General features: G+C 43.3%; 1 protein-coding gene and 1 long non-coding RNA gene across 2 annotated transcripts in view; both read right to left on the bottom strand.

The window, feature by feature from the left end:
- Positions 1-21,172, bottom strand: part of LOC136402846 (uncharacterized) — a 108,300-nt gene that overhangs the window by 15,155 nt on the left and 71,973 nt on the right. The window lies entirely within an intron of this gene.
- LOC136403272 (uncharacterized) lies at positions 18,540-21,090 on the bottom strand. Its single transcript, XM_066381877.1, has 5 exons — positions 20,868-21,090; positions 20,578-20,765; positions 19,767-20,307; positions 19,116-19,510; positions 18,540-18,599 (listed from the first exon to the last, which is right to left on the bottom strand). Exons 1-5 carry the CDS (start codon positions 21,088-21,090, stop codon positions 18,540-18,542), a joined length of 1,407 nt encoding a protein of 468 aa, XP_066237974.1.

Raw genomic sequence — 21,172 nt, 5'->3', positions numbered from 1 at the left:
AATGGTGGGATCTTGATAACATGATACAAAGTGAAATAAGTAAATCAGAAAAAACCAGGAACTGCATTATTCCATACATAGCTGGGACATAAAAGTGAGACTAAGAGGCATTGATAAGAGTGTGGTGGTTACGCGGGGAGGGGGGGTGAGGGAGAGGGAAAGGGGGAGGGGGAGGGGCACAAAGAAAACTAGATAGAAGGTGACAGAGGACAATCTGATTTTGGGTGATGGGTATGCAACATAATTGAACGACAAGATAACCTGGACATGTTATCTTTGAATATATGTATCCTGATTTATTGATGTCGCCCCATTAAAAAAATAAAGTTATTAAAAAGAAAAGAAAAGAAAAGAAAGCCTCTTCAACAAATTATGCTGGGAAAACTGGAAAGCCACATGCAAAAAAATGAAACTCGACTACCGTTTGTCCCCTTGTATTAAAATTAATTCAAAATGGATCAAAGACCTAAATATAAGACCGGAAACAATAAAGTACATAGAAGAAGACATAGGTACTAAACTCATGGACCTTGGTTTTAAAGAGCATTTTATGAATTTGACTCCAAAGACAAGAGAAGTGAAGGCAAAAATAAATGAATGGGACTACATCAGACTAAGAAGTTTTTGCTCAGGAAGAGAAACTGATAACAGAATAAACAGACAGCCAACTAAATGGTAAATAATATTTCAAACAGCTCAGATAAGGGTATAATATCCAAAATATACAAAGAACTCATAAAACTCAACAACAAACAAATAAACAATCCAATAAAAAAATGGGAAGAGGACATGAACAGACACTTCTCTCAGGAAGAAATACAAATGGCCAAGAGATATATGAAAAGATGTTCATCTTCATTAGTTATTAGAGAAATGGAAATCAAAACTGCAATGAGATATATCACCTCACACCTGTTAGATTAGCTATTATTAACAAGACAGGTAATAGTAAATGTTGGAGAGGCTGTGGAGAAAAAGGAACCCTCATACACTGTTGGTGGGAATGTAAAGTAGTACAACCATTATGGAAGAAAGTATGGTGGTTCCTCGAAAAACTGAAAATAGAACTACCTTATGACCCAGCAAGCCCTCTACTGGTTATATAACCCCAAAACTCAGAAACATTGATACGTAAAGACACATGCAGCCCCATGTTCATTGCAGCATTGTTCACAGTGGCCAAGACATGGAAACAACCAAAAAGCCCTTCAATAGAAGACTGGATAAAGAAGATGTGGCACATATACACTATGGAATACTACTCAGCCATAAGAAATGATGACATCGGATCATTTACAACAAAATGGTGGGATCTTGATAACATTATACGAAGTGAAATAAATAAATCAGAAAAAAACAAGCCTTACCAGGCAGTGAGTGGCACAGTGGATAGAGCATTAGACTGGGACGTGGAGGACCCAGGTTCGAGACCCCGAGGCCCCCAGTTTGAGTGTGGACTCATCTAGTTTGGGCAAAGCTCACCAGCTTGGACCCAAGGTTGCTGGCTCAAGCAAGGGGTTACTCAGTCTGCTGAAGGTCCATGGTCAAGGCACATATGAGAAAGAAATCGATGAACAACTAAAGTGTCGGAAAGAAAAACTAATGATTGATTCTTCTCTTCTCTCTCTGTTCCTGTCTGTCTGTCCCTATCTATCACTTATCACTCTCTCTGACTCTCTTTCTATCTCTGTAAAAAAAAAGAAAAAAACAAGAACTGTATTATTCCATATGTAGGTGGGACATAAATACAAGACTAAGAGACATTGATGAGTGTGGTGGTTACAGGGGGTGGGGGGAGAAGAAGAGAAAAAGTGGGAGGGGGAGGGGCACAAAGAAAACTAGATAGAAGGTGACGGGGGACAATCTGACTATGGATGATGGGTATGCAACATAATTGATTGACAAGATAACCTGGACATGTTTTCTTTGAACATATGTACCCTGATTTATTGATGTCACCCTAGTAAAATTAATAAAAAAAATAAAAAGAAAAGAAAAACTGATTATTGATGCTTCTCATCTCTCTCCATTCCTGTCTGTCTGTCCCTATGTATCCCTCTCTCTGATTCTCTGTCTCTGTTAAAAAAAAAAAAAAGAAAAAAAATGAATAAAGAAAAAAAAAATGGCATAGTATTTGCACATAACCTGTATTTGCATATAGCAGAGTATGTTTACACATCACTTTATTTGCATGGATTCAGCGCAGTGCTTGGTGCATGGAAAACTCAAGTTTTGCTTTTTGAAACTTTCTGGGAATTTTTTTCCCCAATTATTTTTTGTCTACAGTTGGTTGAATACACAGGTACAAAACCTACAGATACAGAGAACTGACTGTACTCTGTTTTGCCCTGAATAGAGACTTACCAAGGCGTTTGTTAGTGTCTGGTCATCTAGGCACCCTCTGCCCGGAAACGGCCATAGTCCAGAGTCCAATAGGAGAGCAGGAGTATAACGTAATCACATTGTTAGCACAATCTAGGCAGAGTGAACTATTTCAATACGTTGGAGAGTGGGTCAATTGCCAAGATCCCAGGCCCTAATAAAGACAGGACAAAGACCTGACTTGGGCTGGGCATGGAGGGGAACACACAATACAGAGTACAGAGACAAGTTGCAGAATTGGGGCACCTTAAATCAGTTTAATTGTGTTAATGGGTGCCACTCCAATAAATTCTATTTTAATAAATAAATAAATAAAAAGAAAAAATGAAATAAAGACCAGATCCTCCAGCTTGCTATGTTATCTCTTCCTGCACAACTTTCCCGTCTTGAAATGCCTTTCTTTCCTGTTTGTGTGGCATTGCAAGGTAGAAAAACAATGCACTGAACTGGACCTTGCTTCCACTGGAGCCATTGTCTCAGCTCTGCAGCACTTGAGCTCCGGAGTTGAGTTCTACCACAGTATTAACTGAAACTGATACCCAGTACGCTCACAGCTGTCACAAACCAAACAGCTGTCATGATTTTTATCTAAGGTACATAAACTGAGAATATGTGAGTTTAAAAGAATACGTGAGGCCCTGGCCGGTTGGCTCAGCGGTAGAGCGATGGCCTGGCGTGCGGGGGACCCAGGTTCGATTCCCGGCCAGGGCACATAGGAGAAGCACCCATTTGCTTCTCCACCACCCCCCCTCCTTCCTCTCTGTCTCTCTCTTCCCCTCCTGCAGCCAAGGCTCCATTGGAGCAAAGATGGCCCGGGCGCTGGGGATGGCTCCTTGGCCTCTGCCCCAGGCGCTAGAGTGGCTCTGGTTGCGGCAGAGCGATGCCCCGGAGGGGCAGAGCATCGCCCCCTGGTGGGCAGAGCGTCGCCCCTGGTGGGCGTGTCGGGTGGATCCCGGTCGGGCGCATGCGGGAGTCTGTCTGTCTCTCCCCGTTTCCAGCTTCAGAAAAATACAAATAAATAAATAAATAAATAAATAAATAAATAAATTAATAAATAAATAAATAAAAAATACATGAATTTAAAATATATTTTATATCATATTTACTTGGACGCCTTTATCTAAAACAGATATCACAGTCAGATGAATCCCTTCTCGTATCTGGGATCTCATTAAGGTTTGTGATAGCCCATGTAGAAGAAGCTGCTTAGGGATTTGAGGAAATTGTGGGCATCCATTCCATTCAACAAATGTGTATTGAGGGCTTAATATGTGCCAGAGGATGTTTCTGGTGCAGGTGATAGAGCGATGGACAAAATAATAAAAAATTCCTCACAATTGTGAGATTCCAATCCAGTGTAAGTAAACAGGACTCGGAAAGTGCTCGCACCTGTTCTGGGCCAGCTGCGCTACCATCATTCCTCCCCTGGGAATGCGAGCTTCTGGACCTGAGCTGGGGTCAGGGACCAGGAAGTCCGTTGCATGTGAGCCTTCATTAAGTGGAATTAATAGCTCCCAGTTCTTCCTGGGCCATAATATACCCTGTGACAACTAAACACTGTGGTACTGTAGAAATGGTGCTTCCTCATCAATTCTGTCAAGACTTCCCTGCACAGACAAAGCTATAGGGAACTAAAGATGGGGCCAAGTCACAAGAGATACTGCTACTCCTTCCAACAGAGGTGTGCATGTGCACGCAGTACGTACAGGGTATATGCAGGTACACGCATGCACGCATGCGTGCCCTCTTTCTACAAATATATAAACTATCTGTAACACTGAAGTTTCTTTTATCACACATTAGTGAAACTGCTCTGCTCCACTATTCCTCTCTTCTCCTACCCTACAATAAGAAAATAGCATAGGGATAGTTCACAGAAAGTGATCGTTCAAAAGACATCCCCTGATGGATACTTGGGCTGCTTCCAAATCATGGCTATTGTAAATAACACTGCAATGAACATACGGGTGCATATATTCTTTTGAATTAGTGTTTTGGGTTCTTTGGATAAGTTCTCAGAAATGGAAACACTGGGTCATAAGGCAGTTACATTTTTTAATATTTTGAGGAAACTCCATACCTTTTCCCACAGTGGCTGCATCAATCTGCTTTCCCATCAATAGTGCACAAGGGTTCCCTTTTCTCGACAAAGCAGAAGAGTGTTACAAAAGCAGTTACTCTGGCTCTTGCTGAACTATGAATGGCTATACAGCACATCGAGAGAATGTGTGACACACAGTAGCTTTTTAAAAGTGTGATGGCACAGTAGATAAGAGCATCAGACTAAGACTCTGAGGACGCAGGCTTGAAACCCTGAGGTCGCCAGCTTGATTGCAGGCTCACCAGCTTGTGTATGGGGGCACTGGCTTGAGTGTGGGATCACAGACATGACGCCATGTTTGCTAGCTTGAAGGCCAAGGTCACTGACATAACAGAAATACAAAATATTGTAAGAAAATACTATGAAGAACTGTACGCCAAAAAACTAGACAACTTAGATGAAATGGACAAATTCCCTGAAACATATAATATTCCAAAAATTAATCTGGAAGAATCAGAAAACCTAAACAGACCAATTACATCAAATGAGATTGAAACAGTTATCAAAAAACTCCCAAAAAAGAAAAGTCCTGGGCCTGATGGCTTCACAAGTGAATTCTACCAAATATTCAAAGAAGAATTAACTCCTATCCTTCCCAAGCTATTTCAAAAAATTCAAGAGGAAGGAAGAATTCCAAGCTCCTTTTATGAGGTGAGCATAATTCTGATTCCAAAACCAGGCAAAGACAACACAAAGAAAGAAAATTATAGGCCAATATCCCTGATGAATTTAGATGCATAAATCCTTGACAAAATATTAGGAAACCGGATCCAGCAATATATGAAAAAAATCATATACCCTGATCAAGTGGGATTTATTCTTGGGAGGCAAGACTGGTACAATATTCGCAAATCAATCAATGTGATTTATCACATAAACAAAAGGAAGGACAAAAACCACATGATAATTTCAATAGATGCAGAAAAAGCATTTGATAAAATCTAGCACCCATTCATGATCAAAACTCTCAGCAAAGTGGGAATACAGGGAACATACCTCAACATGAGAAAGGCCATCTATGACAAACCCACAGCCAATATCATACACAATGGGCAAAAATTAAAAGCAATACCCTTAAGATCAGGAATAAGGCAGGGGTGCCCCCTTTCACCACTCTCATTCAACATAGTTCTGGAAGTCCTAGCCACAGCAATCAGACAAGAAAAAGAGATAAAAAGCATCCAAATTGGAAAAGAAAAAGTAAAACTATCATTATTTGCAGATGATATGATATTGTATATAGAAAACCCTAAAGTCGCAGTCAAAAAACTACTATACCTGATAAATGAATTCAGCAAGGTGGCAGGATATAAAATCAATACTCAGAAATCAGAGGCCTTTTTATACACTAACAATGAACTGTCAGAAAGAGAAATTAAGGAATCAATCCCCTTTACCATTGCAACCAAAAAAATAAAGTACCTAGGAATAAATTTAACCAGGGAGATTAAAGACTTGTACTCGGAAAATTATGAAACATTGATAAAAGAAATCAGGAAAGATACAAACAAGTGGAGGCATATTCCGTGCTCATGGTTAGGAAGAATAAACATCATTAAAATGTCTATAATACCCAAAGCATTTTATAAATTCAATGCAATACCAATTAAATTACCAATGACTTACTTCAAAAGTATAGAACACATATTCCAAAAATTTATATGGAACCAAAAGAGAACACGAATAACGTCAGCAATCTTGAAAAGGAAGAATAAAGCAGGAGGTATCACACTTCTGGATATCAAGTTATATTATAAGGCCTTGTACTCAAAACAGCCTGGTACTGGCATAAGAACAGGCATATAGATCAATGGAACAAAACTGAGAACCCAGAAATAAACCCACAGCTCTATGGACAACTGATATTTGACAAAGGAGGTAAGGAAATACAATGGAGTAAAGACACCCTCTTCAACAAATGGTGTTGGGAAAATTGGACAACAACCTGCAAAAAAATGAAACTAGACCACCATTCACAAAAATAAACACAAAATGGATTAAAGACTTAAATATAAGGCGTGAAACCGTAAGCATCTTAGAAGAAAACATAGGTAGTAAGCTCTCTGATATCTCTCGCAGCGATATATATTTGCTGATTTATCTCCACGGGCAAGGGAAATAAAAGACAGGATAAACAAATGGGACTATATCAAACTAAAAATCTTTTGCATGGCCAAAGACAATAAGAACAGAATAAAAAGACAAACTACACAATGGGAGAATATATTTGACAGTATGTCTGATAAGGGGTTAATAACCAAAATTTATAAAGAACTTGTAAATCTCAACACCAGAAAGACAAAAAATCCAATCCAAAAATGGACAAAAGAAATGAATAGACACTTCTCCAAAGAGGATATACAGATGACCAATAGGCATATGAAAAAATGCTCAACATCATTAATCATTAGAGAAATGCAAATTAAAACCACAATGAGATATCACCTCACACCGGTTAGAATGGCGCTCATCAACAAAACAACACAGAATAAGTGCTGGCGAGGATGTGGAGAAAAGGGAACCCTCCTGCATTGCTGGTGGGAATGCAGACTGGTGCAGCCTCTGTGGAAAACAGTATGGAGATTCCTCAAAAAATTGAAAATCGAACTGCCTTTTGACCCAGCCATCCCACTTTTAGGAATATACCCTAAGGACACCATAGAACGGTTCCAGAAGGAGAAATGCACCCCCATGTTTATAGCAGCATTGTTCACAATAGCAAAGATCTGGAAACAGCCCAAGGGTCCATCAGAGGATGAGTGGATTAAAAAGCTTTGGTACATATATACTATGGAATACTACTCAGCCATAAGAAATGATGACATCAGATCATTTACAATAACATGGATGGATCTTGATAACATTATACGGAGTGAAATAAGTAAATCAGAAAAAAACTAAGAACTATATGAACCAATGCATGGATGGGATATAAAAATGAGACTCAGAGACATGGACAAGAATGTGATGGTAACGGGAGTGGGGTGGAGGGGTGGGGAAGATGCGAGGAAGGAGAGGGAGGGAGTGGGGGGAGGGTAGGGACACAAAGAAAACCAGATAGAAGGTGACCGAGGATGATTTGACTTTGAGTGAGGGGTATGCAGCATAATCAAAGGTCAAAATAATCTGGAGATGTTTTCTCGGAACATATGTACCCTGATTTATCAATGTCACTGCATTAAAATTAATAAAAATAAGATAAAAAAATATCACGCATATTGTTTCTGTCTTTGTAAATAATTTTTAGTTTCACTGCTTTGATGAGGGTCAACCCTTCTAACTTTTCCTTCTGTCTCTCACTCCAAAGAATGGCATTATTTCCGGCTTCATGAGTAAAATAAAAGCCATCAGAAATCAGTGCTTTTATTTGCATCCAGAGACAACCTTTCTATTTCAGTTCTGTTACATAGAAGAAAGTAATAATAATAATAATAATAACAACAACAATAACAATGACTAATAGGAATTAAATAAATCTTAGAGGCCAGATTTTGTTAAGTGTATTATTAACAAGCATATTATCTGTTATAATAATTAAATATATAGAAATTAAAAAATGGGAGATATATAAAAGTAATTATAAATAAAGTTATGCCGTCTGGATAGGAATTAATATAGTGTGTGCAGATGTGATAAACAGACTCTGACTTTTGAGCAGGGCCCAGTTAGTGTGTGTGTGTGAAGTTATACAGAGATAAGAAGTGGCTTGATGTCATAACTTTGTAAGTTAACATAAACAAGAAGCTTCCCTAGGAACATTTTAAAAAGTAGTTTGATGTAACATTTCAGTAGATTAATATAAAAGGGGCTCCCTGTGAAGAACTCCCAAAAAGGTGGTTTGAGGTGATAATCCTGTAGACTGACACCTGTTAGAAGGCATTGGCAGAAAAGGTACTAAAGCTGAGGGGCCCCCAGCTGAGGTAGTCACCCAGACTCCAGTGCGAACATGGACAGTCTCCATGCTGCTCTGCGCTCTGACCAAGGACAGCCGAGAGGAGCACACCGATGGGGCCCCCTTAAGCTGTACTCAGGCACGCCAAAAGGATTTCTGAGTAATAAACTGCCTGTGTGATTCTTGCAACTAACTCTGTGTGTCGGTCTCGTGCTTTTCCTCTGGAGGCAGTCAGTGTCAGCACTGATTAGTAGCATCCTCATAGCTGCCTCAAGAGTAGTCTCGAAGAGGCTGCCAGCCCTGCTGATAAGCAGGAGTGTCCACTGTGTGGGAAAGTCGAATCAGGGACACCTGATTGACGTAAAGCTTGGGCTCTACTGAGACGTCATCTTAAGTAATCTGTTATTATTTCCACTTGAAAAGTGTATTATTTCCACTTGAAAAGTGTATTATTTTATCGTTTGAAAACGATAAAATCTACAGCTCAAAAAGTAAAGGAGCCCTGGCCGGTTGGCTCAGCGGTAGAGCGTCGGCCTAGCGTGCGGAGGACCCGGGTTCGATTCCCGGCCAGGGCACACAGGAGAAGCGCCCATTTGCTTCTCCACCCCTCCGCCGCGCTTTCCCTCTCTGTCTCTCTCTTCCCCTCCCGCAGCCGAGGCTCCATTGGAGCAAAAGATGGCCCGGCGCTGGGAATGGCTCCTTGGCCTCTGCCCCAGGCGCTAGAGTGGCTCTGGTCGCAACATGGGGACGCCCAGGATGGGCAGAGCGTCGCCCCCTGGTGGGCAGAGCGTCGCCCCTGGTGGGCGTGCCGGGTGGATCCCGGTCGGGCGCATGCAGGAGTCTGTCTGACTGTCTCTCCCTGTTTCCAGCTTCAGAAAAATGAAAAAAAAAAAAAAAAAAAAAAAGTAAAGGAACCTGCCCAAGGTCACAGGGCTAATAATAAATGATGGAGCTGGTGTGTGAATCTAGACGAGTGTGGCCTAGTGCTGAGTCCTGTCCTGAGCCTGCAGGGTATCTCCCACCCTGTTCTAGATCTCAGGCCTCCTGCTCCTCCGGAGGCTGTGATATAGGTTATAATTTTGGCTTCTGAGCACTCACTCTTTCTACATGGGCTCCCTCCTGTTCACATGCAAGAATATGCTTTCAGCAGACTAGATGAGAGGAACAATGTCATAGAGGTGAAAATACTATGTATATAACAATGGTCCCCAACCTTTTTTGGGTCACGGACTGGTTTAATGTCAGAAAATATTTTCACGGACCGGCCTTTAGGGTGGGATGGATAAATGTATCACGTGACAGAGACAAGCATCAAGAATGAGTCTTAGACGGATGTAACAGAGAGAATCTGGTCATTTTTTAAAAAATAAAACTTATGGAAATAATGTAAGTTATTTATTCTTTCTCTGTGGATTTCCTCTTTCTTATTGGCATCTGAGGGTGGTCTTGTTGATAGCACTAATTAGAATTAATAAAGAGTAAAAAGTAAAAAAAAAAAAAAATGTAAAACACCCCACAAAAAAAAACAGTAATAATTTATTATTTCCCCCTTTTTTCTTTCTTCTCTTTCCCTCCTCTCCCCTCGTCAGGGAAATATTATGATGACCTGTGAATTATATTATGCTAAATGGAACAAAAACTGCCTATAATGGAGGGCCTGATTTGGGGTGAAGAGTTCAAGGGGCAAAAAAAGGGAGTAGGGACCTACTAAATGCAAAAAAAAAAAAAAAAAAAAAAAAAAGGAAGAAAATCTTAGACAAGCATAAGATGATTTGCTTGTAAGTGATGTTCGACTAAGAGATATAATGAGAGGGATAAGAGGGAACCAGAAAAAAGGAGAAAAAAATGAATAATAAAGAAGAAAAAAATAAAAATAATAAGTAAAAATCTGTTGTATTAAGTGGAGCGAAGACTAAATACAATGGAGACCTTGGGTTGGGTGGAGTGCTATTGAGTAAAAAGCAACGTAAAAAGTACCCAAAATGCCACAAAAATAAACAAACAAACAAAAAAAACAAAAACAAGCGAAAAAGAAAAATAAAACAAAAAAAAAACCTTGAGTCCCAAATTAACTAATTTGTTCATGATTGAGGATTAAATGGGAGGAAAAGTAAAATGAGAAAAGAAAAAACGAATAGAAAGGAAAAAATAAGAAAAAGAGAAAAATGAAGGAAGAAAAAAAAGGAAGAGAAAAAAACAAAATAAAGCAAAACAGAAAAAAACAAAATAAATAAAAAAAAAAAAACAAAAGAGGAGAGAGTGAGAGTTAAGTGTTTTGGAGTATAACCTTAAAGGAGGGTGAGGATGAAGAAAAGAAATAAAATGTAACACTCATGGGTAGTTTAGTTCACGAAAAGGGAAGCATAAGATGGGCAGAGAATAGAAGGACTGAGGTGGAGGAAATAGAAATAATAATAATAAAGGCAATAAGATAGAAGAAACAAACAACAACAACAAAAAAATTAGTGGAACAAGTTGTAAAGTCTGTGGATTTTTCTTGATTTTGAGAGGTTAACTTCTTCCTTTTTCTTTTCTCTCCCTCTTCCTGGTCGGTGACTCTGTACACCAGGCTCTGCCCCTGTGTCACACTTAGGTAGGGATTTGCAGTTGATGGGATTCTATGGCAATGTCATATAATTGGCTTTAGTCTTGCTGGTAGTCAAGGCTTGTTGGCGTTTGCAGGGTCCAACGATGAGAGAGTTTGCTTTCCTGGAGTCTCTCTCCTAGTCCCCCCTTCCTGAATTAGCAGCCTGGTGATCCAGCTATAAGGCTGCTACTGCTTCTGCCTGGGGAGTAAGAGGTTCAAAGAGCTAGGAAATCCCCACTCTATCCCCACTCAGCACAAGGCTTTGGGAAAGGCTCTGGCAGTCAGATCCTCCAGTGTAATCAGGCGGGGGTGGGAGTCAATTGTTGTCAAGGCAACTGCTCAGCGCCTAGCATTCAGTTGGACCACTCAACCCATGCTTTCCACACTTTGTAGCCTGTTTTGGCCGGGAAGAAGAGGCACCAGTCTCTGCTTGCGACTAGTGTAGTATAGATCTTATTATCTGCCAAGTCCCTCTTGTTAGCGTTTATCCCTGAATATGGAGGCTCTATCAATCAGAAGTTGCCCCCGCCCCTTTAGCGAGAGGCACTAAAAAATATCACGCCTCTTGTCTTGGATCGCTGAACTGAGAGAGATCTTATCAATTAGAGCCCGTGGGTGCGCAGATTTCATGGGTTAAGCTAATTTCAGTGATTGGATCCGCAGCTGTGCTCCCGAAGGTATTTCAGGCTGCCTGCGTGCCCCTCCCCCAATGCTTGATTGTTAGCTTGAATGGCTGGGTGAGGTGCCCCGCCTGCGGACAGAATCTCCCAAGTAGGGAAGACCTCCCTGGCGCCTCTCCCGCTCGCCCCGCCGCTGGCGGCCAGGGCGCACCGGCCGCAGGATAATGGGGCACCCTGGGTGTGCGGGCCAGTAGGGCGCTCTGGGCGGGTAGGATGCCCAGGGCACGTGCGTGAATGGGGTGCTCCAGGCACCGGTGGCTGGGGACTCTCACTCGCAGTGCGCGGGCCACTGGGAACGTTAGCGGTGCTCGCTCTGCAACCGGACCGGGTGCGCCGGCGGCTGCTCCCCGCTCCCGAGTGTGGGCCGACTCACCACAGGCGCACTCCCTCCGCGGCTTGAATGAACGTCCCTGCGGTAGTTATCTTCCTCCACACCCTAGTCTCTCAGATTCAAGTGATAACAGTCCTTTCGCTTTCAGTTTGTGTGGAACTCCGGAATGATCCGAGGATAAATTTTTCTGTTTCTAGTTGATAAATTTGTTGTGATTTTGGGGAGATCTGTCGGACGCGCTGCTCACGGCGCCATTTCCGTGACGTCACTCCTAAAACTTTTAAACAAAGATAAATTTCCTTAAATCAATTTTTTTCTCAGTATGAAATACTGTATTATAACATGCTGCTAGAAGATTATTATAAAATGTCAAAAATCTATAGGGTCTATATTGCTTTTCATAATAATACATATTTGTTAAACACCTACTGTGAGTACTGCAATGTATTGTATACTATAGCAGTATATAAAGTGCAGAGAAAACAAGTTCCTAACCTTGAAGTGCCTATCACCAATCCTCTCCCCCCTTTTTTTCCTTTGTTGTCACAGTTTAAGTTTGGTTTTATTGTGTTCTTGGTGGAGCTGTTACTTGTGGTGTTGTTTTCTTTTGTTCTTTGAATCTGGTTGGAAAACCCCCTTTAGTATTTCCTGGAGTGGGGGCTTTCCGCTGATAAATTCTCTCATCTTTTCTGTATTTGTGAATGTTTTTATATCTCCTTCGTACGTAACCAAGACAAGCAACAAGAGTGAGTCTTAGACGGATGTAACAGAGGGAATCTGGTCATTTTTAAAAAATAAAACATCATTCTGACTTAAATATAAATAAAACAGAAATAATGTAAGTTACTTATTCTTTCTCTTTGGACCGGTACCAAATGGCCCACCGACCAGTACCAGTCCACGGCCCGGGGGCTGGGGACCACTGGTCTAACTGAATCACTTACTTGCATTGCCAATTTTTTATCCATAAGAACAAAACAATTTTGTGGTAAAAAGAATAATACTTTAAAAAATGATGCTTGATAACTGGATAGCTACATGATAAAGAAAGAAATTAGACTAGCACCTTCTACCACACTCAAAAAAATAACTCAAAATTGATCACAGACTACATGTAGCTGCTAAAAAATTAAAATCCTAAGAAGACATAAGAAAATCATTGCAATTTTTCATTAGGAGCTGTCTTAGGTATGTTATAAGTAATAAAAGAAAATAAATATATAAATTGAATTGATCAAAACAAATTTTTAGACCTAATTTTTATGCACCAATAATGAACTGTCATAAAGAGAACTAAAAAATATTAACAATGGCATGAAAAAAATCTTATATTAAATTTAAACAAGGATGTAAAAACTGTATTTGAAAAATTATAAGACACTGAAAAAGAAGTTGGAGAAGTAGAAATAACTGAAAGAATATACTATTTTATGGCTAGGAATAATTAACGTGATTAAATTGTCCATACTTCCCAAAGACACATTCAATACAATTTCTATCAAAAAGGAAATGGCATATTTTACACAACTAGAACAAATTCACCACAAATTTATAGGGCATCACCAAAGACCGCAAATAGCCTCAGCAATCTTGAGAAAGAACAAACTTGAGGGTATAACCCTACCTGATATCAAACTATAGTAATCAAAACAGCATGGTGTCACATAAAAACAAACATACAGATCAATGGAACAGTATAAACCTACTTTTGTCTATATGATCAATTAATATTTGACAAAGGTGGGTAGGACATACACAGGGTTACAGACATTGTATTCAATAAATGGTGTTGAGAAAACTGGACAGGCACATGCAAAAGAAGAAATCTAGGCTACTTCCGTACACCATACACAAGAATTAACTCAAAATGGATTAAAGTCTTAATTGTAAGACTTGAAACCATAAATTTCTAGATGAAAACATAGGCAGTACAATCGCAGGTATTTGTCTCAGTAATGTATTTTTTCTGAAATATTTTTTGCTGCTTGTTGTAGTGAGGTCAGGAAGTGAATTCATGCATGACCAGGCAGTGGAGCAGTGCATAGAAGGTCAGACTGGGACGCAAAGGACCCAGGTTCAAAACCCTGAGGTTTCCAGCTTGAGCTTTGCTCATCTGGATTGAGCAAGGCTCACCAGCTTGAGCAAGGGGTCACTCGGTCTGCTGTATCTCCCATGTCAAGGCACATATAAGAAATCAATCAATGAACAAGTAAGGTACTGCAGCAAAGATTGATGCTTCTCATCTCTCTTCCTTTCCGTCTGTTTGTCTCTATCTGTACCTCTCTTTGTCTCAGTCACCAAAAAAAAAGAAGAAGAAGAAGAGAAGGAAGAGAATTCACTGGTCTTGTCTGAAAAAACCTTCTGGGTAGAAGACCCAGGGTTGATCTCATAATCTGACAATAGAGTCAAACTCAACTTGGACCCTGGTAAACAAGCAACAACATTATAAAACAGCCCCTTCCCAGCTAACTTCACTGGACACATTGGCAGAGACTAGATGTTCTCATGTTTTTTCAGCATCAGGGGGCCACAGCCTCAAAAGAGGCAGAAGTGATAGTATGTTTTGCCAAGGCTGCCGATGGTCTGGGCTCAGGCCAGACACCTGGGGCCCATTTCAGGGCAGGACCCAAGGGGGCCCAGGGTGGTTTTGTTCAGGCCGAGTCCCGTCTGTGTGTATGTGTGTGTGTGTGTGTGTGTGTGTGTGTGTGTGCACGCACAATCGAAAGGTTCCTGTGGAAAAGTTCTGCTCCACTCAGAAACAGGCTGAGGAGAGATCAGAAGGTGGGTCTGTCACATTCAAACCCCAGGTCAGGGCTTGCTGGATTGACTTGGAGTGTGGGTGGTGCCCTCTGCCAGAAGTTCATCCTGAGCCCTGAAGGAGAATCTTATTTATTTATTTATTTTTTACAGAGACAGAGAGAGAGAGAGAGAGTCAGAGAGATGGATAGATAGGAACAGACAGACAGGAACGAAGAGAAATGAGAAGTATCAATCATCAGTTTTTTGTTGCGACACCTTAGTTGTTCCTTGATTGCTTTCTCATATGTGCCTTGACAGTGGGCCTTCAGCAGACTGAGTGACCCCTTGCTCGACCAGCGACCTTGGGTCCAAGCTGGTGAGCTTTGTTCAAACCAGATGAGCCCGCGCTCAAGCAGGTGAGCTCGGGGTCTCGAACCTGGGTCCTCCGCATCCCAGTTTGACGCTCTATCCACTGAGTCACCACCTGCTCAGCTGGAGGAGAATCTTATTTCACCTGGGAGATGATCTGTGCAGACACAGGCCTGGGCATTATCCAGGAGCAGAAGGTCCACTGGGCAGAAGCAGCAGTGGCTACAACAGGGCAAGGCTTGGCGTCTCCAGACTCACTGCTGCTCATTGCAGATCTCAACCCACAGCATGGAAGAGCGGCAGGCTGCTGGGGGAGAGTCCCTCCTGTTTCCACCAGTTACGGGCGACTGAGCCACAGCACCGAGCTCCAGAGCAGGCTCACAGTGAGTGTGGCCACTTGGGGGTTTGGGGATCTAGGGCCCCTGGATGGCCAGAGAAGTTCTTCTCCCCGAAAGCAACACAGTATCCCACCGCAGCGCATCACTTCAGACATGATATTGGGAGCACAATGCCCAAGTCCAGAAACTGGCCAGGAGGACCTGGTGGCCAAGGAGGCAGAACCCACGGGTGTGAATGTGGGGGAGGTGGGGTGTGGTGGGGGATGCGGATGTATGTGAACTGATGAGGAGGGGTTACCAGACACACAGGGAGCACCCCAAGAGGCTGGCCAGGAGCAGACAGGACTCAGACCGCCCTTCTGCAGGACTGTGGGCAGCTAGGACATCCTGTGGTGGGTCCTGTGCTGTGACTTCTGAGGAAGGCTCTGGCTGTGTTGTCTTTTGGGGGCACATGGGAATGCACATGGGGGATCTTTTCTCCTCTCACAGCTCCAGCACCAGCCCAGGAGACAGAGCCGGCAGCTTCCACCTCTTCACTCGAAGAGGCAGATGCAGTGGAGGGTCTATAGGCCGCTCCAGACCTGGAGGGGTGTCGCCTCCAGGAGTCACTCCAACTGCAGCTCTGGAGCCAGGTGGCCTGTGCAGCATCTGCTGAGTTACCCGAGGCCCCGCCACCACCGACTGAAGAGCCCTCTGCAGAACCTGCCCTGGTTCCTGCCACAGAGCACCTGCTTCTGGACCACACACCAGGGCCAGCTCTAGAGCCGTCTGCTCTCGAACCTGCACTACTCTCATCAGAAGAATTGGTTTTATCCCCACTCTGTGACCATTCTCTTCACTTTTCTTTCATTGTAATGTTTTCCTTTTCTCCTCGGATATAGGAACTGCACCCAATATTTTAAAATCCTGTACAAATTAGAACAAGAAAAGTGAAAAATGAGTAATGATCCGGGTTCCACCACAGGGAGCTTTGGAAATTCTGATGTGGAGTCACAGAAAATGCCAAAAACTCTGACTGGCAGTGTCCACACCAAGAAAAATAAGGGTTTGGAAGACCACATGTCCAGGAATTCTACCTTTCAGACACCCACAGGTGCACACGCTCACACATGTGAACACACACAGGCATCCACCAATGCACACATGGGTGCGAGAAAGCAGAAGCACACACGTGCACATGCCAACACTATGTGCAAAATCCTGGAAAGAACAGGCATGGTTAGCCCCCCGTATCAGGGCTCTCCTCCCGAGAAGGACTTTGTTCTTTATTTGTTTCTGAATTCCTTTAGAATTCAATATGGTACTATAACTAACCTTTATTTTCCTTGTCATAAATACTTTAACAACAAAAACTAAATTATGTACTTTATAGATGAGTGATACACAGATAACACTGGACATACAACTTCAATATATAATTTAGAACTGTCACAGTCACACATGCATTATAACAAATTAGACATCACATCAAAGAGAAGGTCAGAGATTGATGTCTCCACCCCACAAATGAGATCATGAGCGGCTTGGTTGGTATCTCTCAGGGTCCGCCCTTCTCTCTTGGTTTGTTCTGTCTGTGCTATACTCAGACTGATTTTCATATATGACTCTCTGCCAGCTGAAATCACATGGTCGTGCTCTAAGAAGTGGGATCATGGATTCAGATGTTGGGCCACATGTTTCATGTGAGAGGATCCCTGAGCTTCTTTTCTGTCAACAGGTGGAGACCCCTGCCCCAACTCTAGCTGCTGTCCAGCTTCCATCATCCGTGTGGATCAGGATTAGTGGGTCCCTTCACTGTCCATGGACAGTTTTGTTATTCTCAATTCCTGGCTATATCATCAGGGCTCTGATGGGCAGTCTTGAATATAGATCTTTGAGAAGTTGTGCAAGAATTTCTTTGGGATAATATCCTAGGGCAATGGTCTTCAACCTGGTCCCTACCGCCCACTATTGGGCATTCCAGCTTTCATGGTGGGCAGTAGCGAAGCAACCAAAGTATAAATAAAATAGATTTAACTATAGTAAGTTGTTTTATAAAGATTTATTATGCCAAAATTAGAGAAAATCTGAAATAAATTACTTGGTAAGTAATTATTATTATATGCTTTAACTTGCTGTAACTATGCTTTATAAATTTTATAAAGTAAAGTTACTTCCCTACTTTGTAAATCACCATTACTGTGGAACTGGTGGGCAGTTAGAAAATTTTACTACTAATAGAGATACTAAAGTGGGCGGTAGGTATAAAAAGGTTGACAACTCCTGCCCTAGGGTGAGCAATGCCAGGTGAAATTGAGCACCTGTGGAATTTGATGGGTCTTACACACTGTTCCCCCAGTAGAGGGGCCTTTCCTACTTCTTTTCAGGGAGCTGTTGGTGCCTCTCCATCCTCACATTGTCCTCCAGGCTGGTCACCACCAGACCAGAAGCCTTTCAGTCTGATGGGGACAGGGCTCTCCCACTGACATTTACAGTGCATGTGTCCTCATCAGGGTGGGGGGCCATTATCTGACTTGCACTGGCATGTGCACTGCCTCTTATTGAAAGTGCAGGTGTTTGCCCTCTGTCCCTTTCGAAGACACCAACTTGGCCCTGACCAGTTGCCTCAGCAGGAGAGCATCATCAGCCTGGTGTGTGGATGTCCCGGGTTTGGTTCTCAGTCAGGGTACACAGGAGAAGCGCCCATCTGCTTCTGCACCCTTCACCTTCTCCTTCCTCTCTGTCTCTTTCCTCCCCTCCTGCAGCCAAGGCTCCATTGAAGCAAAGTTGGCTCAGGCGCTGAGGACATCTCCATTTACTCTGCCTCAGGCACTAGAATGGCTCTGGTTGCAACAAAGCAATGCCCTAGATGGGCAGAGCATCGCCCCCTGGTGGGCATGCTGGGTGGATCTCCATCAGGTGCATGTGGGAGTCTGTCTGACTACCTCCCCACTTCTAACTTTGGAAAAATACAAAAAAAAAAAGAGAGAGAGAAAGAAAACACCAATTTTCAGGAAGTTCATGCACTTGCAGGAATGTAAACCACTCTCTGGCCTTGCCTTGTAAGGAATACTTTCTAGCTTCTGGTTTGTCTTTGCAAATTTCTGCATTATTCTCATGTTTGTTTTATGCCCAGGAAGGTCAAGCTGTCACCTGACTACGTTCTGGCCCTGGGATCATACTTAGCAGAGTGGTCGCTACCTATAGATAAAGCACAGACTTACGAAAAAAGTTTTCTTTTTATATCTGTCTCTCTATTCGACCTGGGATTTCCATTTTTAGTGGAAAAAATTTTATTTCAGATAAAAACAAAATAAGTATGGGAGCACATTGAAAACAGCACTATGGTAAGATTCCATTGATAGAAAATGTCTAGAATAGGTAAAGGAGCAGAGACAGAAAGCAGTTGATGTTTTGCAGGGATAGGAGGAGTGAGTCTTTTAGGTGCAGGGTTTCTATTCAGGGTGATGGAACATTTTTCAACAAGTTAGAGGTGATGCTTGCACAGCATCATTAAGGGACTTCATGCTGAGGAATGGCACAAATTAAAATCTAAATAATCACTTTTATTTTATTACTTATAATGAATTACTCTATACAGAAAAAAGATGTTAACAGAAAAAGAAAAAGAACAAAATAAAAGAAAACAAAACAGTTCAAAAAAAAATTAATAAAGTAGAATATTCTATAAGGCCAAGGTGAAAATGGGAATATGACGATAACAGAAAATAAAAGAAAATAATCGAAAAGAGGTGGGAAAATAGATCCCTCGGATGGGCTAGGGACCGCTGATTGGACAGGAGGCTCCTGAGCTGGCCCTGAGGTGGTGTGCAGGCACAGCTCTTCCTGTGTGGGCGGAGTCAAGGCAGGTTGGTCTGAGGCTTCTTCAGGCATCAGATTTCCCACCTCAGTGTGGGCAGGAGGCGCAGTGGAGGCCGGCCCCACCTCCATAGCTGCACCTGGAAGAACTTCATAAGGTGAAAAGGCCACTGGAGTCAGGCACCCCTCCAGCTCTGGCTCGGCCTCCAGGTCTGCCTGTGCAGCCGGCTCTTCCAGATGTTCCTCAGGTGGAGCAAGAGCCGGCTCTGCCTCCTGGGCTGGTGCTGGAGCTGCTAGAGGAGAAAAGATTACCCCTGTGCCTGCATTTCCATGTTTTCTCCAAAGACAGAGCACAGCTGAAGGCCAGGACCCACCACAGGACGTCCTCCCCGCCAGCCATCCTGCACGTGGGTGGTCTGAAGCCAGTCTTTGCTCCTGGCCAGCCTCTAGGAATGCTCCCTGTGTGTCTGACACCGACCCTTCCCAATTATCTCACATTCCCCTCCAACCCTCCCGACCATGCCACCATGTCCTCAACCACCTTCTCACCCTTTAGTTCTGCTTCCTTGGGCTCCAGGTGGTTTGCCTCAGTTTGATTAGCACGGGCCCCCTGCTGCAGGCTGGATTCAGACATGGTGAGCCTGGGAGGCTTTGGGGAAGGAGTCCTCTGGACCCTGGGTAGCGTCAGGGGAGGAATCCTCGGGAAATTGGGTGTTGTAAAAAGAAGAGACCTCCTGAGCCTGTATGGCGTTGGGGGACGAGACCTCCTCCAAACCCTGGGTGGCTCCGGGAGAGGAGACCTACTGAGGTCATCCACGGGCCCCAGGTCCCCGGACGCCCAGGTGGCCACGCTTTCTGCAGGCCTGTATGGAACATCACTACTACGGTGCACCTGGGCCACAGTTGTGGAGATGATGTGAGGTTCTCCTTCCTCCAGCTGCTCCTGGGTGCTTTTGACTGAGCTCTGCAATGACATGACCAGCAGCGGGTCAGGATGCCTCAAGCCCAGCCTGGCCCTCATCGCAGCTGCTTTTGCCCAATGCACCTTCTGCTCCCAAATCAGACCCAAGGATGTTTCTGCAGATACACCCTCCCAGTAGAAATGAAATTCACATCCAGGACTCAAGATAAACCTGGGGCAGTGGGTGCCACCCACACTTCCAATCCAAACAGGCAGCGGTGTGAATGTGCTGGTTCACAAGGCTTCTGACCCACGTGCTCAGCCCGTTCTTCCTAACAGCAGGCTCCTCTGACATGAAACCCTCTTACACATATACATACACTCACTCAAAACTCTCTCTCTCTCTCTCTCTCTCACACACACACACACACACACACACGCACGCACACACACACACACATAGGGGACATAGACCTGCTCAGGTGAAGTCACAGTGCTGTCCTGCTCTGGATCCACCACCTCTGAGCCTCCATGGGTTATTTCTCGGTTCCTCCGAGAAAAGGGCCACAGGCGCCTGGGCTGAGTCTGGACCCAGCGGCGGCCACGGCGGAAAAAACCATCAGCGCTGTTTCTTTGGTTGCCACGGCCTTGGGACCGGGGAAGACAACACAAGGACATGTTGACTCAACTAAAGTCTCTGGCCAACTGAGCTGGCTAGCGGTTGCTCTAGAATGTGGTTCCCTGGTTACCAGGGTTCTGAGTTCTGTTGGTCTCTCTCATCAGGGAGTGAGGACATTGCATGCTTTGGTCATTTTCTGGCCAGGTAGTGATGTCACTGCTCTTGTCTGAGGAGATGCTCGGGGTAGGGTACCAAGAGGCAGAGCCGGCTCCTGCTCCACCTGAGGCATGCAGATTCACACTGGATCCGGGCAGATGGTAGAGAAACTGCAGCGCCAGAAAGTGTTGGGCCATTCTGTTTATTAGTCTCTCAATGGTGGACGAGCAAGCAGGAAAGAAAAAACTGCTTCTCAGGCAAACAATCAACAGAATGGCT

This window comes from Saccopteryx leptura, chromosome 4 (assembly GCF_036850995.1).
Source record: "Saccopteryx leptura isolate mSacLep1 chromosome 4, mSacLep1_pri_phased_curated, whole genome shotgun sequence".
Classification (NCBI taxonomy): Eukaryota; Metazoa; Chordata; class Mammalia; order Chiroptera; family Emballonuridae; genus Saccopteryx; species Saccopteryx leptura.
This window is presented reverse-complemented; position numbering and strand designations above follow the sequence as displayed.